The 16,155-nt window shown below is 42.0% G+C and overlaps 1 protein-coding gene across 3 annotated transcripts in view; it reads right to left on the bottom strand.

Annotated features, from left to right (window-relative positions):
- Nucleotides 1-16,155, bottom strand: part of APOO (apolipoprotein O) — a 112,950-nt gene that overhangs the window by 36,086 nt on the left and 60,709 nt on the right. For all 3 annotated transcript variants that reach the window (XM_075059925.1, XM_032803093.2, XM_075059926.1), the window contains exon 7: nt 13,635-13,745. In XM_075059925.1, coding sequence (XP_074916026.1) covers nt 13,635-13,745 — 111 coding nt within the window. The remainder of the gene's footprint in view (nt 1-13,634; nt 13,746-16,155) is intronic.

Raw genomic sequence — 16,155 nt, 5'->3', positions numbered from 1 at the left:
AGACAAAAGGAAGCCCCACCTCAAGGGGTCTCACAGACAGCAGCCTCCTGGCTGCTGACTCTCTATAAACCCAAGGGATGTTCCAGGAAGTGTCCAGGCAACAGCACAGATCTCCTATAGCTTTCCTGACCACTCCTGCTCCATGTTCTTGAACCTCTTGAACTCCTGGCTTAAATCTCACTTCAGTTTGGACCTCACCTCCTGACTCAGACCCTGAAAGTTGACTTGGACTCTGATCCTTGGTATTGACCCTGGCTTGGAACTTGACTATGAACTTCTATGCTGCTCTCAGCCTCAAGTTTGACCCTGCTCTGACCCCTAGTCCTAACAGCACTGGTCAGGATCCTGACACAGAAGAACCACAGATTGCTCCCGCAGATGGGAGCTTCTGCTTCACATCTTTCAAATTGCAGGTTCTTTCAGAGAAGCAGAGGCAGATTGAGCCCTTGCCTGGGATGTGGGACTCTCCCAAGCAGAATAGGTATATGCTGTGCCCATCTTTCAGAAGTATTAGTTCATCATAGGACAGTCTAGACTTGCTTGATGCCTGCAGGTTTTGAGTCCACCAATTCTAAGTCCCTGTCTGCTTAGCGGTTTTTGGTTCAACAAGCACTAGAACAGATTAGAGCTATCACAATACAGAAAAAAGTAGTTCTGAAGAGTTTCAGAAAATTTTTAAGAAGTTTGGCCAAACCTAAATAAAGTCTAGAAGTTGCACACCAACTAGATTCCATCTCACTGGTATGGGTGATAAGAGGGAACTTAGGGAGTGTCACAGACACCCCACTCTTTATACCCTCACATGGGAGCAGAGACACTGCTATTAAAAAAAACCCCAGTTTCATGTGCACCTACATTGGGATCCACACTGACGGAAACCCAAAGGACAATCACTTCTTGCAAACTGAAATGGTCAATGAATCTGATATTCACTTTCTCTCCCCCCTCTCACACACAGAATTGCTCCCAAAGTATTTCTAGATTTAAGTCATCCATTGTTTAGTTTAACACTAAGTAATGGAAGAACAGTAGTTCAGTGAAAGATACTTGAACTGATTCATTTTTGTCTGCACTAATTATAGAGGTAGAAAATTTCCCACAGATGCTGTAGATGCCATTTTGCATTCTTAGAATTCCATGTTGATTTATACAATAGACCCCTTTTATACTATACACTTTGAAAGTGTGTTCTCACACTACCTCTGCAGTGAATAACAGAAATTAAAGACTGAAGAAAGGCTTATTAGAGCATCTTTTTAGCTTCCCTGCCAATGCAAGAATGTTCTCTACAGCATATATTCAAATCTAGTTTTAAATGGGTTTCACTAAGAATATTTCCATAACTTCCACTGAGAGACTATTCCACAGTCAGACCTTACTACTTCAACAAGTGTTCTGATGTTAAGCTTTATTTATTCCATTACTCCTAGTTAAACCCATTTGGCCTTCTCTGTGGTATGAGGCTCTGCTATATCTGCTTCCAAGTGGATTTAGTCTGTTTACACATCAGGTTTTAACCCCCTTTTATGCAATTCCAAACCACTTCCAAATATAAATGTGCTACTGTAGCATGGGGTTGAAAAATTTAATTTAATTGTCTCTCTATAGTAATAATGAATATTTTACTAACTTCACCTAAGTACAATTGTAAGCAACAAATTATTTGGAGCTAAGGTTTGAGACCAATTAAAATTTCACAATACAGTTAAACTGTAGCGGGAGTTCACATATAAACTCAATGAATAAGGAACCACATTTTCCTTTATTTTTTATAATCACCAAGCATGTTGTCAACATTTAACAATTATGTTTATATATCACTTCAATAGCCCTTTTGGGATGCATTAACTTTTACAGACACACACAAAAAAATCCCCCCTTAAAAAGATTACAATCTAATAAAGGCCTCATTCATCCACTTGGCTGGATCCTTATGCAAAATCCCATTTAAGCCAGGATAGATATGGAAACATGATCAATGCAGATGTGATCTCAATCCTGCAAATAGTTTCTATCATGCATGGTCCCATTGACTTGGATCGGGCACTAACTTATTTCAAACAACTAGGGCTTTTCTTTCTTCTTCTCCTCCCCCTGCCCCCAAAACTGCTTTGCAGAATTTCTTCCTACCACGTCTCTCAAAGTGTTTGGCGTTTCATACAAATATACTTATAAAATTTAAGTATTGAAGCTTAGTCTAATGGTCTCAGGTTTTTATTTACTTTATTTAAAAGACATGTGCATTTAGGGCTTTTTTATTTTAAAGACCTCTCCTTCCACTAAAAAAAGAAAGCCTACTGTTCTGACAGCGGGCACATTCTTTACATATTTAAATGAACTCACATATGCTGACCCCACTCACTTGAAAACACATGGATAAAGAACACAAAAATAAACCTTGTAAATTACTACACTCTAAAATGTGAAATGTTTCCTCAGGGGTGGGTGAATAATTTCAGTTTCCTAATGTGACTGATGTCAGGACAGATCTAAACCACTGCTCACTCCTCGGTAAATGAACTAAAAATAAATTACTTATTGCGAGTTCTGACATTGCTTTTTTTTCCATCTCATTTGTTTTGTTTTTTAAATGCAAAAACAAACAGAATTTAGGCTAATTTCTTTTTTCACAAACGAAAAAACAAAACCATGGCAAAATCTGTTGACATCATACCAATCAAAGGATTTCAGCAAACAGCTGATCTCTTAGAAGACGGAAATGCCATAACACTACATTAGCTCTCCCAAAGTCGATCTGTATATGAGCAATAACTGCGCACAAGATTCATTCTAATGCCTTAAAGTTAGATGCAGGCAAAACTATTTAATGTCCGAAATTAAAAGAAGCTTTTTCTTTTGGCACGTATCTTGTGTGTAAAAGCATTAACAAAAACTGAAAATAAATTTAAATATATGAGAAATAGCGAAGTAATCAAAACCATATACCTTATAAGTAAATTTACTTGTATGCCCCTATTTTGGTCAGACAGTACATATCTTTTTTTTAAGGATACTGTTTGGATTCACTTTCCGAGTACCAGAGGAGACAATGGAGTCCTTAACATGTGCTCACTCACTCCCCTCTTTACGTCAAACATTCACGAGTTTATTCTTTTTTTTTTTCTTTTTTTTAAAAAGGCTGTATATGACAGCACTATCTACTTAGATTTATGTTGTCTTCAGGATTAAATCAAAGTAACAAATATCACCATATGCTGTGAGCCTCAAAAAGCTAACAAAAGTCAGAAACAGATAGAACTTGGATGGCAGAGTTCCTATAACCAACCAGATGCTGCAGAAAATGGTGGTGTTGACCCAATATGTAGAATTCTACCTCGGATCACTGGCCCCAGTCTGCTATTTAGGGGCACAGTGTTGAGGATGGAGGTGTCATCTTTTGACTCTTTGACTTATATGAAATTTAGGCTCAAATTCCCGAGCCACTTTTGAAAATGGGATTTAGGAATCTAGGCCACTTTTTGCAAATGTAGGAGTGTTACTGCCAGTACAGATAATTCCATTCTGGCTACCTACATTCCCCCTACAGTTTCAATCAGATACTACACTTTTCACTTTCTACCCTAAACTGTGGGTAGTATTGTTATGCGTTGTTAAACATCTGCCATGTTTTGACCCTAAGGGGGCTGACGTTGTGTTCCCTACAGTAGGGTGACCAGATGTCCCAATTTTATAGGGACAGTCCTGATTTTGGGGTCTTTTTCTTATATAAGCTCCTATTACCCCCACCCCCGTCCCATTTTTTCACACTTGCTGTCTGGTCACCCTATCCTACAGTGTGTACAACAGTAAAAGAATTAAAGTGATTTGGGATCCTTTGGGATGAAAAGCATCATTTGAATGTCAAGATAATATTGAACAGAAAATGACTGCACAAAATATATTTGCTTGAAACCATCAATATTTGAGTTAGCAATTAAAAGTAGGTCTCAGGGCATTTTATACCCCAGATGTTAATGCCTAAGGAAAACAGATATTAACCATCACTCAATCAATTAAAAACAATTTTTAAAAATCAGTTACACAGAATAAATAGATATAAATGATTACAATCATTTGTGTGCATATCTTCCTTCTATACAGAGAGAGAAGCACCATAGCCAGCTATCAGAATACTACTACACATCCAAGAGTTGGCTGCCTTTTCTAACAATTTGTTTATAGTATTAACAGTTCAGATAGAAGCAAAAGTTACAGGAACCCATGACTTTCCTGCAATCCTCTCTAGAAACCTGTTACAGAGGGCCAGTTCCTGTTGCAATCCAGCATCTATACTGAGAAAAGCTCATCTGCTCATGGGGGTTATAGCAAACTCGATTCTTGCACCTACATGTTCACCATTTGTTTCCTTCCTACATTTATAACTTGGAGGTCTGGTTAGACCAACAACTCTGTTTAGAAGAGTAGATACCATAATCCATGCCTTTAACACTTCAACTATTGTAATATGAAGTATTTGGAGCTAAGTGTTATGAATACTCAAGTTGAAACGGTTGCAACTACTTGCCTACTTAATATATGGAGCAGGGGTTGGCAACCTCTGGCACGCAGCTCGCCAAGATAAGCACCCTGCTGCCGTTGGCAGGTTCGGCCGATCGTGGATCCCACTGGCCACGGTTTGCCGTCTCAAGCCAATGGGGGCGGCGGAAAGCGGCGCAGGCAAGGGGTGTGCTTCCCATCACCCCTATTGGCCTGGGACGGCAAACCGCAGCCAGTGGGAGCCGTGATCAGCAGAACCTGCCAACACAGCAGGTAAACAAACTGGTCCAGCCCGAAAGGGTGCTTACCCTGGCGAGCTGCATGCCAGAGGTTGCCGACCCCGATATAGAGCATGGCATCCGTGCTCTGGGATCTGTACTGGTTACCAACTGGCTTCCGAGTAGAACTGACGGTGTTTATTCTAACTTATTATATTCTATATAATACTTGGGTGTGCCTACTTGAGAGACTGCTTCTCCTCCTGTCATAGTATAATTCTTCAATCTGAACCTTAGAGTTCAAATATGAGGTACTAGCATAAATTCCTCTAAGCTTAATTACCAGCTTAGATCTGATAGCGCTGCCACCAGCCAGAAATCCCAGTGTCTGGCTCACTCTGGTCTCCCCAAAACCTTCCCTGGGGGATCCCAAGACTCAGATGCCCTGAGTCTCACAACAAAGGGAAATAACCCACTTCCCTTCCCCCTCTTTACCTCTTCCCAGATCTTCCTGCCCTGGGTACTCTAGGAGATTACCCTGCTTCAATTCCTTGAAACACAAACACAGAGAGATCAGGTTTCTCTCACCCTCACTCAGAGTCCCTGCAAATGCAAGCTTTGTAACTCTAACACAAAGAGATTTTCCCCTCCCTTCGTTCCTTAGCCTTAACCAGAGAAAAAAATCAAACAGGTCTTAAAAAGAAAGCTTTATATAAAAAGAAAGAAAAAGACATAAAAATGGTCTCTGTATCAAGGTGACAATATACAGGGTCATTGGCTTAAAAGAAAACAAAATGAATAAACAGCCTTATCCAAAAAGAAATACAATTTAAACATTCCAGCAAACTACACACATGTAAATACAAAAAAAAATATAAGCCTATTGTCTTCTACCTTTGTACTTACACTTGGAAACAGAAGATTAGAAAGCCTGGAGATAGAGAGATCACTCTCAGAGCCGAGAGAGCAACAGAGACAAGACAAAGAACACACACCCAAAACTTCCCCCCCTTGAGATTTGAAAAATCTTGTTTCCCGATTGGTCCTCTGGTCAGGTGTTTGGTTCCCTTTGTTAACCCTTTACAGGTAAAAGAAACATTAACCCTTAGCTATCTGTTTATGACATCCCCTATGCAACACTGCTGCAGCTATAGACTGTATCAACTCTCAAGTTAGAATACCCTCACTATCAAGAGGGTAAAGCTGGCAGACTGATGTCCAAGACTTTACTCATTTAAGGCTCAAAATAGTGCAATTTTACTAACATTTAGGGCATGCTGCATGGCCCAACTGTTTCTTTTGGCTTTTTGGGTGTTGCTAGAATACAGGTGGCACAGGGTGAAGTTTGAGGTATTGTGGGATATGAGGCAGTATCTTATTGGGACTCTCAGTTGTTGTAAAGCGATGAAGCTGATTGAATAATTGTGACAAATTACGTCATTTCCAGTGATGGCAGAGTGCTAAGGCGCATATTTTGTGACGTATTTTCCAAATCAAAAGAAAAATAAAATAAAGACCAAATCCATCTTAAATTACTTTACTTGATGTTAATACAAAGCTCAATCTGTTCTGAAGCATTCTAAAATCCATATGCTTATTTGGATTGTCTTGAAAATTGCTGAGCCTGTGCTCCAAAAGGAGTTTCTGAAATACAGCCACCTTAAAAAGTAATATCAAATTTTGTGGGTTTGTTGATAACTTTTTTTTTTTTTTCTGTACACCAGTGGTTCAGACTATGGATATGATCATCCCCAAACTGACATCCCCAGCTGGGGTTTGATCTCAGCTAGTGACAGGCTTTCCCTGCTGCTTTGAGGAAACAATATTTAAAAAAGACTTTTGAAGCACAAGTTGGCTTTACAATGTGACTTGAGCCAAGCTGATGAACAGGAGGAAGGGATTTACCTATATGTAGCAGGACTGGGGATCTGTTGCCAGTCAGAGTAACTGAGGGCATGTCTACACTATAAACTTAAGTGGACCTATGTTATGTTGACTTACAGCCATCACAGTAATTACCTCAGTGGTTCATGACCACACTGCCCTTCTTCTGTCAGTGGTGCACTTCCTCACCAGGAGAGCTTCCCACCGACTAAAGAGGGGCAGTGGGGGGGGGAGGGGGAGCTGAGAGCCAGGACTCAACTCCTCATGTAGCTCCCTGCTGGTAGCCCAGCGCCCCACAGCAGTCTCCCCCCGCCCCTTAGTTTCTCAGCTCCCCTCTGGGAATGAGGCTGGATACCAAGCGCAGAGCTCCCCGCTGGGCACAGTCATGCTCCCAGTTGGGAGCTGGAAGCTGAGACACTAGGGGGACAACAGGGCTCCCAGCAGAGAGATCCGTGCCCAGAGTCTGGTCAGCTGCCAGACTCCTGGCGGGGAGCAGAGAGCCCAGGGGGCGCAGACTAGCTCTCCGTGGGGAGTGAGGAGCCTGGGCGGCAGCCTGGTTTGGAGCTGAGACTGGGCTGCAGCCCGGCTGGGGACTCAAGAGGCAGCTTTCTTCTCAATTTCATGGCTCTGCTGGCTCTACAACCAATAGATGTAAGTAACACAGTGTCTACAGGGACACTGCATGGCCCTAACTACACCTACATAAAACCTATGCCTCTGGTGGAGGTGGCGTTATGTCGGTGCATTAGGGCACTTACATTGACACGAGCAAGGCTGTCGTGCGTACACTGATATAATTAGGTTGATGTAAGCTGCTTTAAGTTAACCTACTGCTGTAGGGCAGTGGTTCTCAAACTTTTTTTTTTTTTTTGCGGACCACTTGAAAATTGCTGAGGATCTTGATGGACCACTTAACGATCTTTCCAAATCGTTTGCACTGTTAGCTAGCTATTGTAAAGCCCTTTGGATAAAAGCACTATATATAAAAAAAGCTTAATAATAAATGTTTTTTTTGTTCTACAAATAAACACACACAACTCATACTTTAATATCAGTAGTCTTGCCTTTCTAATACAATGGAAATGCCCTCTCTCCCCTGCCACGGCAGCCCGAGCTAGGGCTGGGAAGGAGAGGAGTCTCTCCCGGCAACTGCAGCCCTGGAGCTGGGGAAAGTTGCCTCTTTCTCCGATCGCCACAGCCCTGCACGTCCCAAATTCCCCCACCCCCTGTTCTCACCCCCACTATCCTTTCCCACCTCCCCCTTATTCCTCCCCAAGGCCACCACCTCACCTTACAAGTGCGTCTTCTCCAGGGTCCAGGCACCTAATTAGCGAAGCCACGCCTGCACGGCTCTGCTAATTAGGTGGGTGGCCCTCCATTCTCTCATGTGTGGCCACCCAGGCATGCACCTTAGAGGGAACTATGCGCAGAACACCTGAATGGAGCTTGTGGACCATTGGCAGTCCATGGATCACAGTTTGAGAACCTCTGCTGTAGGGTAAACCAGGCCTGGAGTGACTCAAGTGAACATGCTTTGAGCATTGAACCCAAGTAGCACCCAGATACTGCAAGTCCGAGTAGCGCTGTCAGTAACTTTCTGAGAATATATGTTGTGCACATTACTCACTCTCCACCTGCATTCTGCAAACTTTACCCTGAGAAAAAAGCATCTGGGTTAAGAACCAATGTTTCAAAGTGCTCTAAAACCCACATGTACTCCTGCCAGATTTTGAAGGGAAGGTATATTCTGGTGTGTACAAAGAGAAAGCTTCAGCTTCCTTTTGCATAGTTATCAGCAGGCTCTTGCTATTTTCCTCAGACCAGCTTCCCTAGTTTCTTTGCAAAATGTCTATGTCTGCAGGGAGGCATTTTCCATCTGGAAAGCATTTCTTTATAGGTGTAGTACATACCTGGGCTGCTGCTCCTTTTCCTTCCAGCCCCCTAGGCAAACACTCACTAAAGGCCATGCTCACTGACTGTTCAAAAAGTAATACAGACCCATATCTGGGGTGAGTTTCTGTCCCCAGAGAGCCCCAACGCTTTAGGGGTCTAGTGACAAAATCCAAAGAAATAAGATGACCAAACTTGCAATAAAAAGTTCAAACAACACCTCCTCAGCATTTATGCTGGGGTTCCAGGATGGCACCAGTCATCTGAAGGTACCACTCAAATTAACACATGAGAGGCTAACAACAGCTCCAGCTCTCTTGCCCTCAGAGAAGGAGCCTGTTTATTATCCAACCCCCATTCACAGTACTCCCCATACACATTCCAGCAGCCCTTCTTAGGGCAACTCATCCGAGGCCTCCCTCCAGATGGCTGAGAGAGAAGGGAGCTTTGCTGCACCTACACTTCAAGACTCTGGCCCCACACAGACAGATAGTCTCGGACCTCCTCAAGCCACAAACTGCCACCTGGGACTACTGCCTCTCTATTAATTGCTACTTCATTTCCTGGGTCTCTTTGTAATAAACATCCTGGAATGGATAGCATGGCCTCAGAGAACTCCTTCCTTAGTCTTAAAGGGCCAGTGCATCACATTATACCCACCCTAGTTTAGTCTCTCATGTTGCTATATCGCAGCACATTTTTCTGGCTCACAATTTTCAGAACTCTGTTAGTCTTCCAAGACTAGCTTTTTAACTGGGGTTAATCTGCAAAAGATGAGATGGACGGCAATCCTATAATCCAGCTGTTTGCATCAACGGAAGAGGCAGAGTAGCTCAGGAGCTAGGAGTGTAAGACTCAAGTCTAGAGATGGAATTGCCCATGAATTCAAAGGCACCGGAGCTTTAAGTTATGCATCTGAACCTGTATTTTTTTAAATAGCCAATAAAATCAAAACAGTGATCTGACAGCACAGACTCTCTCTACTGCACATAATTCCAAGTAAACTTCTCCCCTGGAAATAATTGTTTTGGCTTTTTACAGGCACTGTGCTTCACTGAACTGTCTGCATACACATTTCAGCCATCACAATTTGTTTAATCTGTTCTATGAGCCATACGAGATAGAGGCAAAGCTGTTATAGTTCACTAGTCTGTATGAAGGGTAATTGAAATTTCTATTAGCTAGAAGAACCCAAGCAAGGCATTACGATGCTTAACAGGAAACCCTCTATATGAACTTGAGGCAGGATGTAAAATACAAATTAGACATTCTCTCATAAAGTAACCACTCATTAAAAGATCCACATTTCTTAACAAGCCAGTGCAAATTACCAGGTACACAAAGCTTTCATTTTTAGCACAATCCCGTTTCTGTTGCAATTTAAGTTTGACTCATTCACAGAAAAGGCATGACCACAATTTTAGTGCAAAATGATAAGTCAGTCATTCTTCTGTGGCTCTGCTGATCTGTGGCTCTCTGTTCCCTTGTGCTAATGCTGCATGTTGATTTGTTGGTTTCATTTCATTCTTCACATTTTTCTCTGATTTACGGTCAGGAGTTTCTTTGATATCCTTAAGTTTATATTACAAAATTAAATCTGTGGGCACATTTGATCACTTCAAACAGGAGAGGCATTTTATTTTTTTTATTTTTTTAAACTCTTCACGTACTTGAGTCCTTCAGAAGGAGTTTTCCCACAAATCCTTACCGCGTTAACTTTCTCCTGGGATTATGAGCCTCAATATGCTGTAACAAAGATGCAGCTTCAACACTACTGTGCTCTGTTAGTAGCCTTAACATTGCTTTAAAACCATGGGAAATGATGTCATGTGTAAGGCTGTATCTACAGTACAAGCGCTACAGTGGCACAGCTGCAGCTACACTGCAGTACAGACATTTGCTTCAGTGACAAAAGGGGTTTTTCTGCCACTGTAGTAAAACCAACCTCTTGAGACAAATTCTTCTGTTGACCTAGTAGTGTCTATACTGGGGCTTAGATCAGCTTAACAACATCTCTCAGGGGCGTGAAAATTTCCTGAACGATGTAGCTATGTCGCCCTAAGATTTAGATGTAGATGATGCCTAGTCTGAATCAGAGACCTTACTTCAGTGTGACTTTGGAGTTGTTCACTGTAAGTTATACAGTCATACTAAAAAATGTGAATCTGCCCCTCCCCCTGCCCCATCCTCCTCCATTCCTTGGTGTCCCCCCGACTTCTTTTTCTAAATATCTATGGTACTTACATGCTTCCCCCTCCTCCACACACACGCATTACTGAAGCATCTGAGCACCTCACATTCTTTCAGTGTAGTCCTCTTCATCACCCCATGAGGTAGTAACGTAGTATGTATGCGCACTGAGCACTAAGGCACAAGCCAGACTGATTTGCCGAAAGACACTCAGGAAGTCTGTAGTGGAGCAGGAAACTGAACACAGGTCTCCCAGTTCCCAGGCTAACCACTACACCAGTAAGTCCCAAACTTTATGCCGTGACCCCCTTTGCACTCATATCTGTTAACGCAACTCCCCGGTACTTAGTTGTCAGGCGGGCTTTGCGCAAACACTCCACCTTACACAGTCTACTTTGAAAACTATGAGTGGGTAGCCAGGCCCAGATTAGCCACTGTGAGCTTGCTGCACTTACTTGCACAGGGGCACCAACTACCAGACTAAACAAAAAGGAGAGGCAACTGAAGGCCCAGGGACAACATTCAACCTGCCAGATCATTTTATTTGGTCCTCCACCCCGCATGCTGGAAGGGGTGTGTGAGGGGGGAGTCCCTACCTTTCCTGATCTCACTGCGTTGGTTCTGCATCCACCACATGGAGCTTGGGACCTTCTGCTGACCACAGAAGTCATGCTGCTGCTGCGAGAGCACAATATTGCTCCTGGAGCAGATGGTGCTGCCCAGCTGTCTGCTTAAGCTTTCTTGCATTTTCTCCCCTCCCACCATTCCCCCAATCTCACAGCCCCCCTGGTGACCTCTGCATCATGACCCACAGTTTGGGAACCTCTGCACCAGACCATCCTTCCTCTCTTCAAGTACATCAGTTTCATAAGCCATGCAATGTATTACTAAGATAATTACTGGTGTACAGTAGCTAACCCCCAGACATTGCAGGAAGTGTTCTCCATCATTACAACTGATCCAAACACAAAGCCAATCACAACAGAGTTCTATGTTTGCCAAGCCACCTCTTCACTCAAAATATTACTATTTTCCCTTAGATCATAAAGCCGCTTGCACCTCTTCTTGCAGACAACCATACGTACTGCAACTGCACATCACCTGACCAGAGGCCAGAATAAGTCTTTTGAGAGATGCCAGTACCAAATTATGGACTGGACGGCTGAAAACATGCAAGGAAAAAAGTCCAACTAAATGGTGCTGAGATTAAAATAATTTAGGGTTTTTAGAACCCTAGTACCTTGAAGTCCAACCACCCTACACTCAGATTGAAGGAGCAGAGAAGGGGAGTGAGAATTGGAGAAACTAGGGACATGCAGGAGTTATGAGTGGATGGGAATGTGAAATGAACCATAGCAGGGCTGGAACATAAGCTTCACTCCTCTCTGCTGGAAGGAAATCTGACACTGCTTACTGGTGTTTGACTCAGGACAGAAGGGGGAAAAGAAAAAAAACAGTGATTTAATTCAAAGGAATTCAAAATAGTAAATGTAGACATTTAACAATCTTTATTAATGCTGATAATGTACTGTGAATGATATTAAGATCCCAAAATGCTTGCCACACTCTACACAAAATACATTTATCCAAACATCCTGCTTCATCATCAAAATGCAGCCACATCTGTGGCAGGAAGCCATGATCTTTGAACAGCATATAACAGGGCAGACAGGACGTAGCCTTATTGAACTGAAAGTGCAAATGAATGTTAGGTAGGTTAGAATGAATAATCACTCAATTTTAGCTGGGACCCTGGGTCAACATCTTGGCTCTTTCAAATACTGATTATTGAATATTTTTGGCACTTTTTGCAAGACTGAACCTTAAGTAATACAGTGTTGGCAGCACTGTGAAAGGACATAGATTCAGAAGATGACTACCACTGAAAGAATCAAACTTGTGAGAATTTATCATCAAAATTTTAGGTAACTTGTCCAAAGATATTAAACAAAATAGTACATTTCTCTCTAAACACACATAAGCTATTTACCTCTAAAAGTACTATTTGTTTTAAGGTCTGGATGATAGGCATGTCCAGAGTCTAGTAAAACAGTGCAAGAGGAGGTCATTATGCTACAGCACTGCCTACCAGGGTGACAACAAAGCTACCTCGATTTTCACAAATATTTACCCCCTACCCCTCCAAAAGAGCAAAATTGAGGAAAGCAGTTTGATAAGGGGTTCTATTTTACTTTTCCAAGGAGTTACTACTAATGAACTTTAACAATTTTAATGTTACTTTGAAGCAGACAAAATCCTTTGAAGCAATTAGTAAGCTTTTCCTTAAGGTTCTGATATAGTCCCTAAAAGTTTGCATCTGCAGACATGGCAGGATCAGACTCACTAATTCACAATACTCCCCTCTTCTTTCTTAATACCTTTAGCTGATTATATCTTAGTGTTAGGGGAAAAAATTCCCAACGAAATTTCTGGGAAGCCTAGACTGGAACTAGTTTAAGATATTCACAGTACTTAGAAAGTATCTTTTTTTGTCTTCAGAGACATAAGATCAACTTTTTTTGTTGGTTTGTTTATAAACAGAGCAATTCAAGTCTCAATCTATCATCCTCTAGCCCAGGGGTCAGCAACTTTTCAGAAGTGGTGTGCCGAGTCTTCATTTATTCACTCTAATTTAAGGTTTTGCGTGCCAGTAATACATCTTAACATTTTTAGAAGGTCTCATTCTATAAGTCTATAATATATAATTAAACTATTGTTGCATGTAAAGTAAATAAGGTTTTTAAAACATTAAAGCAGCTTTATTTAAAATTAAAATGCAGAGCCCCCTGGTCTGGTGGCCAGGATCCGGGCAGTGTGAGTGCCACTGAAAATCAGCTTGCATGCCGCCTTTGGCACGCGCGCCATAGGTTGCCTATCTCTGCTCTAGCCTGACTATCAACGTTGTGCCTTTAAATTATCCTCTATTTTGGAAAATAAATCCCTTTGAGTTCTTACCTTGTCACTTGCTTTTTTTCCAGATTTCTTCTTTTTAGGATTATCCTTCCAGAGAGATTCTACAGCTACATATCCTTGCAGACTCCAGTCATACAATCTTGAACCAGTGACCTTTAAAACAAAAGGTTAGAAGATCAATCAGTTTAAGAACCATTTGAGAAGGGTTTATTCTTATTACAATTTAAACGGTTCCATAATCCACCAAGATCCTTAACTGGGACTGCTTTACAAAACATTCATGCTGCTCAAGTATGGAACGTACAGATCCACTAAAAACAGACCATAAAAAGGACGACAACAAACAATATCCATACAAATGGTTTAATTTGATACAGTGTTTGGAACAAAGTGTAAAGAGAGATGGATTTTAAAATAATCTTAAGCAATTCTGAAATGTAAGCAATTTAGGGGTTTTGAAACCCTATCACACTGCATTCTATGCATTTCAGATTTTGCAATTTTAAAATTGTATTACAAAGACTAAAATCTATCTTAGAAAGATTAGTAATATTTTCCCTCTTGATTTTGCCACCATTTGGCAATTTTATATTTCACAGCTTTTCTCCGACAACAGAAAACAACATAAGTAGCTCCTTTCTGATTACTTTTGTCTGTCCACAATCACCACAAATGTCAGCAAGATTATGCATAGTTCTCTGAAAAGTGTCTGTTAGTAAACTCCTAATGTACAAAGGAATAGTCAAGCCCACAGTTTTGGCTCTATCCCACCAAAATAGAGTTGCCCTGAGGCCCGCCCCCACTCAGTCTTCTCCCCGAGGCTCTGCCTATGACCTACCCCCTGAGGGCCCCCACACACCTCTCTCCAACCCCACCCCCAAGAGCCACCGTACCTCTCTGCCTCAGGGTGTGAGTAGCAGGGGCTGTATGGAAAGCAACAGAGAAATGTGAGCGAGGGTGGGATGGCCATGAGGGAAAAGGGTAGAGAAACAAGAGCAGCAGGGGCCATGTGGCAAGAGCAGGATGTGGGAGCAGGGCGTTGGGGCAGAGCATAGGAGGGGCCATGGCCCGGGCACCATTTCAGTGATGGTGTTCCAAAGGCGGCAGGCCGGTGGCACATCCTGTTTGGGAAGGTTTAGCCTCTCCTGGCCTATTATACCCGCTGCCCCTGTCTTCAGCCAAAGGCGGAAAATGAAAAAAGGCCTCATATTGGCCTTCTTTCAGATGGCAAACAAAATAAATGGACATTCTGCTTGCCTAGACACCTACTAAATACAATTTTTAGACTGGAAGCTCTTCAGGGCATAGACTACATCTTATGATGTTTGTACAGCAGCTAGCACAATCAAGTCCTGAACCTGACTGAGGCCTCTAGAGGAGCGTTTCTCAACCAGGGGCTCTGAGGGTACGCAGAGATCTTCCAAGGCTACATCAACTCATCTAGATATTTGCCTAGTTTTATAACAGACTACATAAAAAGCACTAGTGAAGTCAATGCAAACTAACTTTTCATACAGACACTGACTTGTTTATACTGCTCCATATACTATAACTATTGTACTTAAATTTCAGTGTATATTACAGTTAATTTATTATATGGTAAAAAGAGGAAGTAAGCAATTTTTCAGTAATAGTGTGCAGTGACATTTTTATGTCTGATTTTGTAAGCAGGTCATTTTTAAATAAGGTGATACTTGGGGTATGCAAGACAAATCAGACTCCTGAAAGGGGTACAGTAGTCTGGAAAGGTGGAAAGCCACTGCTCTAGACTATATTGTAAATTTTATGCACACACCCCACACCCCACTTTTGGAGGAGTGAGGATAACAAAAGTGTGTGTTTGTTCTATCCAAACTGCAATGAGGAGCAACTTCTTCTCTGTGGCGTTAGTACATAAGAAAGACAAGTTCTTTTCTGACTGCTGTCAGATCTGCCATTCAACTCCAAATAGTTAGGATTTTTAAAAGCAGGTCAGATCAACAGTTTGTCTGCCTATCTACAAGTTTCTAATGAACCCACCACATATCCTTGAGAGGGGGAAAATAATGTACAACCTACAGGAACCTTCCTTCTGCCTTAAATCAAGTTGAATGTTCAAATGGTAAGAAGCAGCCGTAGCATTCCATTCCCTCAGTCACCCTTTGCAGATCCTTCTCAGACCTTCATTACAATGCACCATTAACCTTTACTGTTTAAGCTAAGAGAAGCCTTCACCATACAGCATACTCCACATCAGTGTGTGGTTAAAGATACACACCTTGTTACCATTTAGAATAGGAAAGGCATTTGATACGGTCTCGCATGATATTCTTATTGATAAACTAGGCAAATACAGTTTAGATGGGACTACTATAAGGTGGGTGCATAACTGGCTGGATAACCGTACTCAGAGAGTGGTTATTAATGGCTCCCAATCCTGCTGGAAAGGTATAACAAGTGGGGTTCCGCAGGGGTCTGTTTTGGGACCGGCTCTGTTCAATATCTTCATCAACGACTTAGATGTTGGCATAGAAAGTACGCTTATTAAGTTTGCGGACGATACCAAACTGGGAGGGATTGCAAC

The sequence above is a fragment of the Chelonoidis abingdonii genome, chromosome 1 (assembly GCF_003597395.2).
Source record: "Chelonoidis abingdonii isolate Lonesome George chromosome 1, CheloAbing_2.0, whole genome shotgun sequence".
In the NCBI taxonomy this organism is placed as follows: Eukaryota; Metazoa; Chordata; order Testudines; family Testudinidae; genus Chelonoidis; species Chelonoidis abingdonii.
The sequence above is the reverse complement of the archived record's forward strand: the minus strand, read 5'-3'. Positions and strand labels throughout refer to the sequence as shown.